Genomic DNA, 16,002 nt, shown 5'->3' on the forward strand with positions numbered 1-16,002 from the left:
CACAGACATTATTCGATTCCTAAACAAGGAATCATTGGTGTTTTTTTTTTTCTTTAGACAAATTGAATCAATACCCTTCAATAGAGAACTGCAACCCTAAGTAGGCATAGCATTTCTGTATTATATTTTATCCCTTTGCTGCATCAGATCATAAAAATCTTCCTCTACAAACCTTTAACTTTTTGATTCAGTCCCATAAACAGTAGAAAAGGATGACATAAAAAAAGAAAGAAAAATGCTAACACATCAGTGTCATTATGAATTAACATAAAAAAATATATACATGTATATCATTTCAGAACACCAGATTTTAATTCCCAACAGATTACCCTTTTGCCTTCCTCCCCCCCATCACACTTTTTTCCTCTTTTTGCACTTTCCCTTGCTTGCTAAATCCAACAACCTAATGCCTCCTTTCTCAAGTTTCCTTATATTCTCCTTTCTCTGTTTCCATCTCTCTCTTCAATCCAAGAAAGCTTTGATTCTTCAAGTTTTATTTATATAACAAATGTGAGGATGATAAATGGACTCTTCTTTGCAATAACTCCATTGGTCCTTCTCTTTGTTTTATATATACATATCAGCTTCTATATTAGTGTTCTTATTAAAGAAGATTGTCAAGACCTACATTATACAAGCAGATTGAAGACATGGATTATAGTCTTCTTCAGTTCCTCGCAATCTTTCTCTTGCATATTTTCCTATGTTCAGGTGATTGATTTGCCTCAAAGGTTTTTCTTTTCTGCCTGCATACATTTACCTTGTCATTTTTATACATTTCTCTGGAATAGTAGTTTTTGTTAAGCCAAAAATTGTTAGGATTTTCTTCTTAACTGATCATATATAAGAAGCTTTTTAATGAGTCAAAAACTTCATGTCAATGGTGGGTGATGGAATGGTAGTACAGAAAATCTTTTTTGAGTGAGTATTTCTGTGCCTATCATAAGAAAAGAGAAGCTTTTTGTAATGAGTTCAAGATCCTTCATCTAATTCATGTCAATCGTCTTACCATGGGGAATGCTGGAAACATCTGTCATCTGAATAAGTGAATGTTTCAAAGCAATGAACACAACTAGAAATATACAAAGAAAATTAGAAGATTGCAACTGGGTTTGGCCTGCAATATAATTAACCCAATGCTGGCATAATTTCTTTTAAGAAGTCTTGGGATGAAGTCCATGGCAATGTTTCCTTCAATTCTGACTGAGTTCTCAGTTTGCTATTCGTGCAATTCACTTTCATTTAGATAATTGAAACTGAGTTTTCTTCTTCCTTTTTAATTTTTGTTTTCACTTTTCACCTTTGTGTCTCTAAAGCTACTGGATTCAAACTTTATCTCAATTGCACATCAAAATACTTGAAGCTTTTTCCAGCTAGTATTCCTCTATGTAGATAGGAACTTCCTAGAAAGGGCTCTTACATTCTTTTCCTAGTTTTTCCTTCACAAGATTCTCCTTTGGAGTCTTGGGGGTATTAGCTCTTCCTTTTTATCTTTCAACAGCTGCTCTCCTTGTCTCCCAATCTTGTTCTTACTTTTAGCATGAGTTCTAAGTTCTAACATCTGACAGGTGTTTCAACTCTGTCTGTCTGTTTAATTAAAGAAATGTCTTCCTATTGCTTCATGGAAAAGAAAAGAAAAAGAACTTAACTTGCTTTTAATCTCTTCAGGTTCAAGTGTTTCAAAGAAACCTCCTCTGGAAGAAATTAATCAAAAGAGTAAACAAAACAATCAAGAATTCCGGGTACTCTTCGCACCTTCGATATCCACCACAGTACTAGCCGATAATATTCCCATTGTCAACCCTACGACCCCAGGCACAACAACTCCAAACCCAACATCCCCATCAACAGAGCCAACCACCAACCCTACTACCCCGACTACCACTCCGGCCGCACCGATCACGACTCCAACGACCCCGACCACGACTCCAACAACCCCAACCACAACTCCTGCAACATCAGGAGGTAGCTGGTGTATTGCAAATCAAGGTGCTTCACCAACTGCTCTACAAGTAGCTCTAGACTATGCTTGTGGATATGGAGGTGCAGACTGCTCAGCAATTCAACCTGGTGGAAGTTGTTATGACCCCAACACTGCTCTTAACCATGCTTCTTATGCTTTCAATGATTACTACCAGAAGCACCCAGCTCCAGCGAGCTGTGTTTTTGGAGGAACAGCTCAGCTTACCAATACCGACCCAAGTAAGATATGGACCATATGGTCATAGAAAAAGCAAAACCGTGTTGTTTTTAAACTATAGTAAAACTCTAACCTTTCAAACAAAATTTGTCTCTCTATGTATTTGTCCAGGTAGTGGAAACTGTCACTACGCAGCATCCTCTCCAACAAGGTAATGATTTCACAACCACCTTCGATGTCGTTTTTTATTTAAAGACAAAGAGAAAGATGAGCTTGTTTTTCCTTTAACATGTATATTGCAGTGTGACTCCGCCGGCCAGCATAACGCCACCAGCCACCCTAACCCCGCCCACTACCACGACCATGAGCCCGCCCTTTTTCATGACTCCACCAACTTTTACAGGACCAGGTGGGGAAGGTACGGTTTATGGTTCAGCAGAACCAACAGGACTCCCCAGCTCAGCCACCTCTGTGTCATTCAATTTTTGGCTGATCTTTGCCACAATAGGACTTGCGTGGTCATTTGTCACTGCAAACAAACTCTAGGCAGAAGGACTCCACTTTGAGTTACTTTTCCATGACGAGATTGCAATTCCTTTGCTTGCCAGCAAGCTTGAGAATCAACAATGAGATATTTATCTCAGAAGGACTATACTTCTCGATCTATGTATACATAAAAGCTAAGTAAGAAGCCCCGGGAAAAAAATGAAGAAGAGCATAGAATCTATTAGGTTCTTGTACTCGTAGATAAGTTATGATAGCCGCTTTCTCAGAATTACTGTTAGCGCAATAAATTATTATAGAAGCCCTCTGGCTCTAGGAAGGCCTTTTCTGTATTGGAAACCATCTCAGACTTAGCTAGTGCATTACTAGATTTATTTCCCTTCTAAATGTAATCTTAATTTATACTTATTCATCAGCTAGCAAGTAAATCCATACAAAACTTTCTCATTTCATTGCCGATATGCATAACAAAACAGAAGTGCCATTGCCAACTCAGGGTCAGAGATTGCCAACTGACCTAGTTACCGTCCCGGTTCTTATGATTATACATTGCTGTTTATTTTACTTATAATTGAATCGGTTAGGATGTTTATTAGTTACATCAGTCAAAAGACAGAAGTATACCCAATGACAGGAATCAGCTTTGGCAATGCCAATGGCAAACATGATCAAGAAGAGTAAAACCATAAGAGCGAATAAAGTGGTGGATCAAGGACCATGTTCATAATTCTTCCCCTGAAAACGAAACTTGTATTATTTCAAGAGGGCTTCCTAGTTTCCACTGACTATGACACAAAGAAAACAGAGCCAAGTAATTATCACCATATTAACACAGGAACAAAGGTCTGCAAATTAAGGATTATTCTTACACCGTCTCCGTCTACACTTACTCAATAACTTGACAGGATTCTTGATTTTAAATTACAATGCGATCAAAAACAAGAAGGAGACAGCAGTGATGCAAACGATGGCTATGGTGGCAATAACTGAACCTTGGTCCAATGCCTTCTGCAAGCTGCCTGCTCGTGAGAAATGCTGGAAAGCCAAATAAGCTGCGATCACCAAGGCAACGATAGCACCTTGTTGTGTTCCCCTGCCAATGGAGAAAAAAAAAACATACATAAACCACCATTCAACATAAGTACTACAAAGAAGAAATATATATTCACTAACCTTAAGTTGATTGCTTGGTAAGGGGCAACAATCACCAAGAGTAGTGCTACAAACGGCAACTCAAGTTCACCTAAAAACAGAAAACAATTATTTTTGTTTCCCGATTAATCAGCAAACAACATAAACTCTCATTGAGTCATGGTTAAAAGAAATACATGGTTCCTACTTCCTGGCTGATTTATTATGCAAAACATACCAAAGTCATTGCAAAAACTAGTCCAGTCTATTATTTAGTGATAGAAAGAAGAAAAAATACCGGGAATGTAGAAGAAGAGACGGACGAGAAGTGCCAAGAATGCTGCCCAAAGACCATATTCACCCCTGCAAATTTCAACACCATCAATTCCAAGGAGTAAAACAAATTGTAAATTACAGGAATTATCAGAAGAATGAAAAAAAAAAAAAGAAGGAAAAGACCAATCTTGCTCACTTCATCCATGAAATGATGCTTGCCGGAGCTTGAAATGCGAACAACGGAACAAGAAATTGTTTTTGAATCGCAGTTCCTTTTGCAAGCAATAAAACCCTGCTCCGAGATCAATTCAAGAAATTCTTTTTCAAAATGAAAACAAAAAACAACGAGAAATGACACACAGAGAGAGAGAGAGAGAGAATTACGCAGAAGAGATGGTGGAGATCCACTGGAGATTCCGAGGAGAGAGAGGTGCAGCGTAGCAAACCGCACGTGATCCTTTACTCTTCTTCTTTATTTCCTTGTATTTTATCGAAAACCTACAATTACAAAACCAAAATTCAGAAAAAAAAAAAAATCAATTTTTTTCTTTATTTTCAGAATTTGATTTAATCGGATTAAAGTTACGTGAGAGGATTGAAACTGATCGAGCTAGTGGAGGAGTGACCGAGAGTGGAGAGCTTCTTTGTAGCTTGAAACGGCCCGCTTCGAAGAGAAAAAAACGGTGCGTTTCGCGCGTTGCGAGAGTAAAGAGATTGTGCGGCTGGTGCTGGAGAGATCGAAACTGTCACCATCTTTACTCGCAGTAAGAAACCAGAAAGTGTGTCAACGGCGGAGAAATATCTTGAACATTGTCCGGCGGAAACTGATACCTGTCAAGTATTTAAATTTCTTAACGATAGTTTTGTCCACGTGGAGTGGTACTTGTCGTTGAATCTCAACCGCTGCTTAAAAATCCACGTCGACTTGGTTTAAGCAAATAACGTGTCGCCACGTGAACGGTTCACGGTTCTGTGTTGGATCTGTATGGGACGTTCCTTATCCGCAACTCTTTGGAGATTGGCAGATTGTCTGCCCTTGGATCTTTGACCCGATCCAACATTAAATTTCTCAAATCTTTTTTTTTTAAATACTCTCACCCTAACTTTCTATGCAAATTTATTTATTTTTAAAATATATAATCTATTTTTAAAGTGTAAATATCATTAATAAAAAATATAAAAGATTAAAATATCATTTTTTAATAAAAATTAATAAAAGATAAAATTATCTTTAATATTATCATATTATCAAATTAATGAAAACACTAATGACTATACTAATATGTCCAACGAAATATTTTTTTGATACAGTGTTTATGTTGAAAATTAATAAACCTACTTAAACTTTCGATTAAAATCTAAAAAAAGTTAAGTATTTTACATTTTTTTTGCTTTGGATCTTTGATCCGATCCAACATTAACTTCTCAATAGTGTCACCAATTTTACATTTATAATAGTTGTGATAGATTTTGAACTTTTAATAAAAATGATTTTTGGATTGAAAGTATGAATTTGTAACAAGTTATATGATAATTTATTCAATTTTTTATTAATGTGAAATCCTTATGAGAGATACGAAGATCAAAGTAGATCCGGATAAAACTAAATCTCTATCTTTTATAAGTGAAATAATAAGTACAAGGAAGATGTTGTGTAATTTAATAAAATATATGAAGTATTTTGAATTTATAAATAAAAGTTATCTTCCAACTAATAAGGTATGTTTTTTTAACTTAAATATATGGGCTGGTGATAACTACAACATTTCAATGGAAGATATTTTATTATATATTAATCTTACAAAAAATTTTTACATTAACATAGTATTGAATAGAATACCTCAATTTCAATTTGAACTTTTTATTCAAATGTCATTGTTTCCACCTCATTAATTTTACTAAAAATGTAGTGTTATATATATTACAATAGCAACTATCATTAGGTAATAAAGTTATGATACTAGTTTTTTTCTTCACTCTTTGAATAAAAATTTAATTAAAAAATCAGTAGTTAGATTGCACAAGAAGTTTCTGATATTGGGCCTATTATTTAAATATCTTACCTCTTCATCGAACTTAGGCCCCAATTGGAGAAGGCCCATATTTATATTGGGCCTACTTTCCTTTTGAGTACCCAATAAAATGCTGAAGCCCGTCTCTTCGTTCTACGAATGTTGGGGAAAGAAAGACGTAACAGGAAGGGAACAGTGTCTGTTTTATTGTAGCTCTTCTTTTTCTTTGAGCAAATCCATCGCCAATTTGATGTGGAAGGCCGCAGAATTGGTTTTTTCTTGGTAACAAAAATGGAGGTACAAATTTCAACAACTGAAACAGAGTCGCATCCTGAAACGGGAGATTCTTTAGGTAAACATTTGATTAAACAGCTATTACTGGTGAGCTTACTCTTTCTTTTCTGTATATATATTGTTTAGCTTTGAAACTGTATGAACAAAAATGGAAGTACAAATTTCAACAACTGAAACAGAGTCGCATCCTAAAATGGGGGATTCTTTAGGTTAACATATGATTAAACAGCTATTACTAGTGAACTTATTCTTTCTTTTCTTTATATTTCTTGTTTGGCTTTGAAACTGTATGTTCTCGTTCTTTTTTTTTTAGGTTAATTAGTTTAATTTTTAACTCTTTTTTTTTCTTTTGCTGCGGAAGGTTTCGATGAGGTGAAACTTAAGGAATTTATTGCTCAAGGAAAATTAGACTTTGATGGATGGACTTCCCTTATTTTAGACGTTGAGAATTCATTTCATGTAAGTTCCTTTCTTTGATCATTCTTGCTCCTTGTTTAGGTTTGTTTTGTAGTTTTATGTTTGGCTCTTTCTTGTTTTAATGTTGTGTGTGTTAATCATTGCAGGATGAAATAGAGAAAATATGTTTAGTTTATGATTCCTTCTTGTTTGAGTTTCCTTTGTGCTATGGTTACTGGAGGAAGTATGCTGATCACGTGATACGTTTATGCACCATTGACAAAGCTGTTGAAGTCTTTGAACGAGCTGTGCAATCAGCAACATACTCTGTTGGTGTTTGGGTTGACTATTGTGGCTTTGCTATTTCAGTTTTTGAAGATGCCAATGATATTCGTAGGTAATCTCAATACTTGAAATTCTAGTACATGTTATAAAACAGAATGCCTGTAATTACGTGACCCACATTTGGTGTTCATAGTTAGATTAATACAGCCTTTACTGCCTGTTTCATAGTACATGAGATTTAGAAAAGTTAACTGGCATTTGTGAATATAAATTGATTTATGCACGATACTGGCAGTTGATATATGAATGTTGTTCTTGAGGCATGTGCTTAGTGTTTGAAGCTTTTCAATGACGTGCAAATTTATCTTAGTGAATCACTTATGTCCATGATTTGTAAAAAAGGTGGGAAAACAAAATATTGATTGAAATAAGTAATATATGGTTTGAGAAAATTTTACTGAACTCTCTGGTGGTTCAGCTAGATAGATAGGCTCAACTTTACACTCAATCCTCTTGGGGCTTGCTTCATTAAACTGAACCCTGAGGATGTTAGCTTTAGTGACATTATCTTGATATTGGTTTGAGGATATGGAAGAACACATTCTATTGAAGCTTAACTTGTATAAATGTTATTCGATTTCTTATACTTTTGTTAAATGATAACAAGAATATGTAGAAAATTTCCATCAGATATAGGCTTTTGTGTATGTTTGTCTTGTCATGTGTGAGATCTGAAGTATTATTTATCATATAGTTTTGTCAAACATACAACTCTACCTCAATTGAACTCAATCAAAACCTGAAACAGACTATTGGGGTTGGCCGAACAGCACATAAGTTTGTTTTTTCTTTCATAATATGTGCATTGGCCCAATATGATGCTTTTGTGATAGAACTATGCATTTATTATGCCCCTGCCTGCCGTGTTTCCGAAAGTCTTGAATATTCCTGCTTTATGATACATTTAAGGTAGATAATTTTATCTTTCTGGAAATTATTGACAGACTATTTAGAAGAGCCATGTCCTTCATTGGAAAGGATTACTTATGTCATACCTTGTGGGATAAGTATCTTGAATTTGAGTTTTCTCAGCAGCAGTGGAGCTCCTTAGCTAATGTTTACATCCGAACTTTGAGATTTCCTTCGAAAAAGTTACATCGTTATTATGAGGGGTAATTTCACTTCTTTACAGAAACTTGTGAGAATTCTTTGAACTTTCTTTTGTACTAATTTATGCACCTATGTTTACATGGTTATATTAGCATTAATGCAATATGCTATGAATTTTAAGAAATCTTATTTCATTTAGGCTCTGTTTGGTAAGGATGGAAACTTTTTTCAGAAATTTTTTTCATTTTTTGCCCTTGTTTGGTAACCTGAAAATATTCACAAGAAGTAAAATATTTTTGGGTCAATGAAAAAATGCTGTTGACTCAAGGAAAATGTCTTATGCTCTTCAAAGGAGTGAGACTTTTTCCTTCTGCCTTCCCCTCCCTCTGGGATTGATCTCATAAACCTTGGGATCAATCCCAGTTGGAAAATATTGCCCTCCCCTCCTTGTGGGATCGATCCAACAAAGCAATAAAGCAATAAAACGTCATTATTTTCCTTTTTTTCATCTCTTTATTCATTCCCAACAAAGCATCATTGACTCTTTTTATTCAATTATTTTGTAGGAATTATATCACAATAATTATTTTTACTAAGATGCTACAATTTTTAATATAATACAAAATAATTAAAGTCAATTAAAGAAAAATTTATATAAAATAAGAAATCAAATTTTCGTACATGAAAATCTATCCTTTCTTTTAATTTCCAATTTATGATTTATTCACTTAACAAACTAACCGGTAAAATAATATGATGAGAAATAAATAAAAAAAAGGGTTAAATATTATTTTTATATAATATTTTGAATGTTGAAAAAAATATTTTGGATGTCTTGCATAATCGATGAATGTTGATATTTTTATGTTGTCATGGTAGAAAATTATTGAAGATGGAAAAGTCTTGAGGATGGGTCATGATGGAAAATATTTTCTATAGTATGATCTAAACAACAAAAAATATTTTGGGCAGTTTATCCAAACAACATAAAATATTAGATTTTTTGTAAAATGTTTTACATATAAAAGATTTTCTTCAGCAAGTTATTTTCCGGTTACTAGACGAAGCTTCACTAGAAAAAGAACACCACAGAGAATATGAAGGAACTTGCCAAAGTCCAACTACTATTATTGGTATTGTTCTTGAATATTGAGTCATTGTAGGACATCCATCTAGTTTACTGAGAACAACTAGTGCAGACCATAAAAGAGTGTATTTCTTTGTCACTTTCTGCAGATCTTATCTCAGTCTTTCTTTCTATAAATCCAACGATATGATGTATCTACGCCAATATATGCTTTACTTGTTTAATGACCATGGGTACTGATAATTTCATGGTACTCTACGTATATTTATGAGGATTTCATATGATTGGTTATTACGTAGCTGTTGATGTATTAGCTTAGTTTGACATAATAGCTTATCTTTGATCTTTATCGTTCTTATTGTGCCCTTGCATGATATTTTACCGTTCTTTCTCTGTTTGTTTGCCCCTTTTTGTCTGATACTATACTCCACTTCGAGCATATAGTTGTCATACAGCAGTTTGTGTTTTCTTCAGTTTCCAGAAGCTGGCTGCCACTTGGAAAGAAGAGATGCAATGTCTGAATGATTTGGATTTAGAATCAGATCCCAAAGTAGAAAATGAAGTCTCTACATGTTATACTGATGATGAAATTTCTAGTGTCATCAAAGACTTGCTGGATCCTTCCACTGGTGTGGATGGTACTAAAGCACTGGAAAAGTATCTGTCAATTGGGAAGCAATTCTACCAGGAAGCGTCTCAGTTGGGTGAAAAAATACATCGCTTTGAGACTAGCATTCGAAGGCCTTATTTTCATGTAAATCCACTTGACATCACTCAATTGGAGAACTGGCAAGAGTATTTAAACTTTGTAGAGATGCATGGCGATTTTGATTGGGTATGGTATTATTAATCTGGACTTATCTGGTCTTGCCTTTATTTGGTATCTGAGTTTCCTTTTGCCTTTATAGGCTGTTAAACTTTATGAGAGATGCCTAATTCCATGTGCTAATTATCCTGAGTTCTGGATGCGTTATGTGGATTACGTGGAAAGTAAGGGTGGAAGAGAGATAGCAAACTTTGCATTGGCCCGAGCAACACAAATTTTTCTGAAGGTATTCATCTTTGTAACTGTGCTTGTACTCTTTCAGAAAGAGGGAAAAAGAAAATTAATACAAAGATTCTAACCTGGACACTATCTCCAGCAGTAGAAGGATTCTACCAATTTTAGAAAAGAGATAAATGATCTTTCATCTGTTGGATGGTGCTAATCCTTTTCAATGAATTGTTTAGAGGATAGATCTTGTAAAATAACCAGCTTCTGCACCAACTGTTATTAATTTTTACTGCTATCAAATGGCAACTTGAACCTGATTTATAATTTCATTTTTTTGCTTTTATAATCTTTAAGTAGAATTTCAAAGTTTCAAGTAACGTGACGTCAATAAGCTTGTTTAGAATGGGTTAAATCATGAAATTCTTATCTACATCTAGAAAGTGCATGCATTGATACAAAATACAACGAGAGAAATTCATCTATGGTTGTACTATCTGTATCCCTTTTTCGGGTTAAATAAGTTACGGGAGGGGGCTTTGAACTCAGTAATATTAACAGTAAACCTGATAACAACAAGGTTACAAACCTCTTCTTTTGGAGCTGTAACAATATGTTTGATGACACTGTCTTAACTGAAAAGATAATTGAGACCATAAAGGTGGCTTAGCTGAAGTTCAGGTTGCAGGAAACATCTATCAAAGTATTTTCTTCGTAGAGTGTTTTTTCGCTTACAGCATGTTGAAATTGGAGTGGTAAAATTGCAACGATAATTTAGGTAACAAAATAATATATTAATAGAGAGGCATCAAACTTTTGACATTATTACACTAAGTGAGATATAATCAGAATACTATATCTTCTGAAATAGCAATTTGTATCATGTAATTTTATCAAAAATGAATGTAAGTGTATTGTAGTTTCAAAATACTTAATTGTTGTACTGGAAATGAATATTGAAGAATACTAATTTTGTTTCTCAGAGATAATAAATTGTAATCTCAATATCCCTGCATTATCCTTTAGGCAACTTGAGTGAAATAGCCAGTGGTTAGCTTATTTACATTTCTTTCTACACTTCCACGATACTGTTAGTGATTCCAAATCAGTTTGTGCCATACTGAAACTTCAGTTGATTCCTTTTATTTATAGGCTGCTTTCTCCATTGCTTTATACATGACTGGAGATGTTTATGGCCTTCCTCCTATGTTAATTGCAGAGAATGCCGGTGATCCACCTTTTCAGTGCTAGGTTTAAGGAGAAAATAAGGGATGTTTCAGGTGCACATGTAGCACTTGCTGAATATGAGACAGAATCAGATCTCAGCTTTGTTGAAACTGTATCAATAAAGGCTAACATGGAAAAACGTTTGGTAAGTATCTCTCTCTCTCTCTCTCTCTTCATTTCGACTATATGTATGGGCTTGATTGTGAGTAATTATTTATATATGTCATTGCATTTCCAAATTTGTTAGGGCAATTTTGTAGCAGCTTCTAATATATACAAAGAGGCAGTGGAAATTGCAGCTGCAAAGGAAAAGTTTGACATTCTTCCCATATTGTATATTCATTTTTCTCGACTTCAATACATGGTGGGTCAAGGATTTCCACTGGTAGATTTTGTCAACCTAAACTGTCTATCTGCTGGGCTGCTTTTAGATGTTCATGATTTACAGCTAGACATGTTTCACTTTGCATTTATCTCACCTTCGATGAAGAAAGGCCACACTAGATTTATAATAAGATTATATCTGTAAATGCTCCTATTGATTGAGTGAAGTATATATGATTTCACATAAGACAGCAGTGCAGAAATGCAATTTCAATGTTGTGCTTCCTAGATTTATTTACTTTCCTCTGCTACATTTACCTTCAATTTTCTCATTGTGAAATTGCTTATATGCATTATGGTCCTTTTCTGAAGAAAAACGTTGCCCTACTATCCTACACTTTCTTGGTAGTCTTAGATATATGCATATGATTTTTCTTACAGCATTTTCTTTTCAGATTACCAGTAAGAGTGATGCTGCCAGAGACATCTTAATAGATGGTATCAAACATGTGCCTCATTCCAAATTGCTTTTAGAGGTAGTTATGTCATCTTCAACTGATGATTTGTCTGTTGTGGAATCATGAATAGAATGTTGGTGGTCTTCAGGCCATATAACACTTGTGATGATTACGTAGGCATAGCACCAAATTTAGAAGTCAAGTTTTTTCCCCCTTTCCCCAACATCTCTTGTAAATTATTGTTAAACTTTTCCTGTTTATCAGGATTTGGCTTCTGTTAGATTATAAAAGTTTCAATTGGTTCTGATATTCACTTCTGTAGGAATTGATCAAGTTTGGAATGATGCATGGAGGGCATACGCACATACATGTGTTAGATGCTATAATAGATAATGCAATATCTCCAGGGCTCTCTCAAGGTATGAATGCAGAAGAGGCGGAGGATGTATCAAGCTTATATTTACAGGTAACCTTTTCTCTTTAAACTTTTCAACTGCATTGTCCTTTTAGGAGAAGCGGTGCAAGAGGATGTTATTTCCTATGTTTCTGTGTTTTTTGCCCCTTATTGGTTGTTGACCTCATCATCTGTCTCGGTTGATTGTTCTTATTTGATACCCTTTCACTATGGCAAAAGAGGGCAAAAAACCTCTTTTACCATTCATGTTGCTCTCTCTCTCTCTCTCTGCCTCACACACACATACGCATGCACATATGCACACCACACAGGAATTTTCTTCCTGAAAAAGCAACCAGTTGGACTTTGGAATTTTTGGTTCAGTAGCATCAAACACCTGATAATATTTACATTTTCAATGCCATGCTATGCAAATAGATCTACTTACCAGATCTCCAAGATCCCGCTTTAGTATATGCCAGTTGCTGTAACATGGCCACAGTTTTTCTGTCTTGCCTAGCATTAGTTTGATTTTCATCTAAATTTATCTGGCAGTGGAAAACATGACCCTTGAAGCGAACTTTACTTAAGATAGTGGTTAAATGGAAAAGGCTCTGTTGTTATTGTTATTGTTGTTTCTAAATTCATCTGGAACTGATTGACTATAACTTTTATGCTGGCCAGTTTGTTGATCTTTGTGGGACCATAGATGATATAAGAAGAGCATTAAACCGGCACATAAAATGTTTTCCTGGCTCCACAAGGATGAGCACGTATATGTTCTCAGTTAATGGTATAAAACCTATACCTTTGAAGATGACATCTGGCCGAAGACAAGAAAGCCTTGGTGCTTTGCCTTCCCATCCATCTGGAGGTGGAAGTTTGGACGTCCCAACTCAGTCACTATCTCTAGACAAGATAATGAAGTCTCCAGAAAATGATGATACCCAGCGTAATCATGCTGCCTTGGACTGGGTTTTGGACAAGAAATCACCAAGGCAGGAAAATCATGAAATTCCTTCTGACCAGGCTACCGTCAACAGGCTTCAATCAGAGGTTGATGAAAGTTTGCAGGAGGGAATGCAGCAAGGTTCTGAAGATGTTTCAAAGCAGCTAAGAGAAGATATAAAAGCTAATACAAATTTGTCATCTCCTGATTTAATACATGAAGTGACAAATGAAGTTGAAGCACTACAAACTTCAGAAGAAAATTCTAAAGAAAATGATATCAAGCAAGAGCATGATCATAAGTCGGAACAGGATTTAAACCAACTCTCACTGGAGAGACTTTCATTAGATCATCTAGATCATAAGTGTTCAGATTCAATCAGAGTCGCAAATCAGGAAGGTGAAACCTTTGTAGAAACCAGGTTATCAAATGGAAGCATGGTGAAAAAAGAACCTCCTCAAGAAACCAGCATGTGCTATGGAAGTGTGCCAGAGGGTGGTCAAAGTAATGATGGACATCACCTGGTATCCAGCCCAAGGAGTGCTCAAGCATCTGATTCTGCTGGAATTCAAACTGAAATGGCCAGTCCTTCATCTTCAGCAAGTCAGCAGAACATCAAGAAAACAGAGCCACCTTTACGGAGGACACCTCCTTATGGTGGTGGAAGTTGGCATCAAAGGAGTAAAGCTGACAGAGTTCATAGAGAAAACAAACTTGGATTCCGAAGGCATTCTCATAAAAGGCTGCAGCAAAGGCAGCAGGTGTCCCCACAAAGGCTGTGTCCACGAAGTGACACTGGCACACAAGTGCCCATGAGTCAAGGTTACCCCAGTCAACCAATGTCTTGGCAGAGTCCACAAGTTCAACAGGGTGGCCAAACACAGAGTCAGTACTCCACATCTGCTGCTCATCCTAATCTAATAACAGCCCATGGCTGGTCTATGCACAACATGCAACTACAGAATTTTGTCCCTAGTCAGTCTCAAGTACTTCCTCAACCTGCTCATCCTCCACCACAGATCTCTCAACATCCCATGCAAAGTAATGAGCAGCTTGGGCAAATGCAGAATAACCAAGCATATAATCAAATGTGGCAATATTATTTCTACCAACAGCAACAGCAGCATCCATTTCTTTTGCAGCAACCCCATAATCAACAGCCTCAGCCCCAGCAGCAGCAATTTCTTTTGCAGCAACCCCATAATCAACAGCCTCAGCCCCAGCAGCAGCTTTTACAGCAACAGTATCAGCAACATCAGCAGATGCTACAAGTGCAACAGCAACAATTACCCTATCAGCACCCACAGCTACTGCAGCTTGAGCAGCAACACCAATTTGTTCAACATCAGCAGCAACAGTATCTGCAACAGCAGCAGCAGCTGATGCAAGAGCAACAACTACAACAGCAAGGCTCTTATCTGCAACAACTTCCACCACAAAATCATCATCTTTTCTTGCAGCAGCAGCAGCAAGAACAAGAGCAAAGACAACAAGAAGAGCAGATTGCAACATCACAGGTTCAGACATTGAATGACTCAAGCAAAGAGGTGTGCTTAATACTGAATTATGTGGTTTACTATACTTTATGTGTAGCAAAAAATTTTCTACTAGGAAAAAGAGGAATTTTTTCAAAATCATGGTTTGTCCAATCTTTAAGTTTCCATTGAACCTGTCATTTACATTTTCTACACAGTTGGGATTTCTTCAGAAACAAGTCTTCTGATTTAAGCAAGCCTGACATTCCTTCCTTTAACCTGAAACCGGTCACGAGATTTGTATCTGTTGCAGTTTACTCTTAAATGAAAAAGTTGATCTTCTGGGAATGAGAGGCAGATGTAATAGAACTTTTGCACTTATATATGAGTTGTCTGACTGCAGGAATCCATGATGGAAACAAGGGTACAGACAAGATTGCAGGTAAGTAAAACAAAGTTTTATCATTTTACAAAGATTGTTTATATAGTGAATAGGTTTAAAGTTTTGTCTGGGATTGGAAACATCACAAAGCATGTTAGTGGCAAAGCCCTTGAATGATCAGAGGATTCCCAAACTGTATCATTTTAGTTTTGTACATTGATCTCTTCCTTATAATGCAGGGCCAAGGTACATTGTCTCATGGGACCGATGCGTCTAAAACTGTATCATCTGCTGCATCCCCAAATTCCAAGCAAAGATCTTATTCAAGCTAAATACTGATGCCATCTCTTATAGTTGGGCAATACGCCTAGGTGTCAGTCACATCTTCAATGGTTATAGAACTTGAAATTGATTAAGTTACCTGTAACTTTAGTTTCGCATAACATGGAATGTTCCCGTTATAAACTTTTGTGTCATGCTGTAAATATCACAACCTGTATATCACATTTTTTTTTAAGTTCTTAGAAAACCATAGAGCTTGGTACTCAAAGTTGAAGAAATTTCGTG

General features: G+C 35.8%; 3 protein-coding genes across 10 annotated transcripts; 2 read left to right on the forward strand and 1 right to left on the reverse strand.

Annotated features, from left to right (window-relative positions):
* Nucleotides 1–384: 384 nt before the first annotated feature.
* Nucleotides 385–3,096, forward strand: LOC18596564 (uncharacterized). Its single transcript, XM_007025119.3, has 4 exons — nt 385–711; nt 1,669–2,202; nt 2,312–2,351; nt 2,443–3,096. The coding sequence occupies exons 1-4, from the start codon at nt 651–653 to the stop codon at nt 2,684–2,686; spliced, it is 879 nt and encodes a 292-aa protein (XP_007025181.3). The 5' UTR covers nt 385–650; the 3' UTR covers nt 2,687–3,096.
* Nucleotides 3,097–3,362: 266 nt separating this feature from the next.
* Nucleotides 3,363–4,883, reverse strand: COR314-TM2 (cold regulated 314 thylakoid membrane 2). Of its 2 annotated transcripts, XM_007025120.3 has the most exons (6): nt 4,638–4,881; nt 4,436–4,549; nt 4,248–4,343; nt 4,074–4,138; nt 3,818–3,887; nt 3,363–3,737 (listed from the first exon to the last, which is right to left on the reverse strand). In XM_007025120.3, exons 1-6 carry the CDS (start codon nt 4,802–4,804, stop codon nt 3,566–3,568), a joined length of 684 nt encoding a protein of 227 aa, XP_007025182.3. In that variant the 5' UTR covers nt 4,805–4,881; the 3' UTR covers nt 3,363–3,565. The 2 variants fall into 2 exon arrangements, with proteins under 2 accessions (XP_007025182.3, XP_007025184.3); XM_007025122.3 differs by lacking the exon at nt 4,248–4,343 and having other exon boundaries at nt 4,638–4,883.
* Nucleotides 4,884–6,234: 1,351 nt separating this feature from the next.
* Nucleotides 6,235–15,985, forward strand: PRP39-2 (Tetratricopeptide repeat (TPR)-like superfamily protein). Of its 7 annotated transcripts, none has more exons than XM_007025123.3 (13): nt 6,235–6,415; nt 6,719–6,816; nt 6,921–7,150; nt 8,043–8,210; nt 9,710–10,070; nt 10,144–10,287; nt 11,446–11,598; nt 11,701–11,817; nt 12,233–12,313; nt 12,558–12,701; nt 13,314–15,125; nt 15,457–15,495; nt 15,675–15,985. In XM_007025123.3, the coding sequence occupies exons 1-13, from the start codon at nt 6,355–6,357 to the stop codon at nt 15,765–15,767; spliced, it is 3,501 nt and encodes a 1,166-aa protein (XP_007025185.3). In that variant the 5' UTR covers nt 6,235–6,354; the 3' UTR covers nt 15,768–15,985. The 7 variants fall into 7 exon arrangements, with proteins under 7 accessions (XP_007025185.3, XP_017978666.2, XP_017978667.2 ...); XM_018123177.2 differs by having other exon boundaries at nt 12,570–12,701; XM_018123178.2 differs by having other exon boundaries at nt 9,710–9,989.
* Nucleotides 15,986–16,002: the final 17 nt, after the last annotated feature.

This window comes from Theobroma cacao, chromosome 6 (assembly GCF_053813885.1).
Source record: "Theobroma cacao isolate CCN51 chromosome 6, ASM5381388v1, whole genome shotgun sequence".
NCBI lineage: Eukaryota > Viridiplantae > Streptophyta > Magnoliopsida > Malvales > Malvaceae > Theobroma > Theobroma cacao.

Coding starts and splice junctions, on each gene's coding strand:
- PRP39-2 (XM_007025123.3), top strand. CDS start 6,355: ATGGAGGTACAAATTTCAACAACTGAAACAGAGTCGCATCCTGAAACG. Junction 10,071..10,143: donor TGCATGGCGATTTTGATTGG/GTATGGTATTAT, acceptor TTGCCTTTATAG/GCTGTTAAACTTTATGAGAG. Junction 10,288..11,445: donor CAACACAAATTTTTCTGAAG/GTATTCATCTTT, acceptor TGTTAATTGCAG/AGAATGCCGGTGATCCACCT.
- LOC18596564 (XM_007025119.3), top strand. CDS start 651: ATGGATTATAGTCTTCTTCAGTTCCTCGCAATCTTTCTCTTGCATATT. Junction 2,203..2,311: donor GCTTACCAATACCGACCCAA/GTAAGATATGGA, acceptor GTATTTGTCCAG/GTAGTGGAAACTGTCACTAC. Junction 2,352..2,442: donor GCAGCATCCTCTCCAACAAG/GTAATGATTTCA, acceptor TGTATATTGCAG/TGTGACTCCGCCGGCCAGCA.
- COR314-TM2 (XM_007025120.3), bottom strand. CDS start 4,804: ATGGTGACAGTTTCGATCTCTCCAGCACCAGCCGCACAATCTCTTTAC. Junction 3,888..4,073: donor TCTCTTCTTCTACATTCCCG/GTATTTTTTCTT, acceptor TTCTGTTTTTAG/GTGAACTTGAGTTGCCGTTT. Junction 3,738..3,817: donor TACCAAGCAATCAACTTAAG/GTTAGTGAATAT, acceptor CTCCATTGGCAG/GGGAACACAACAAGGTGCTA.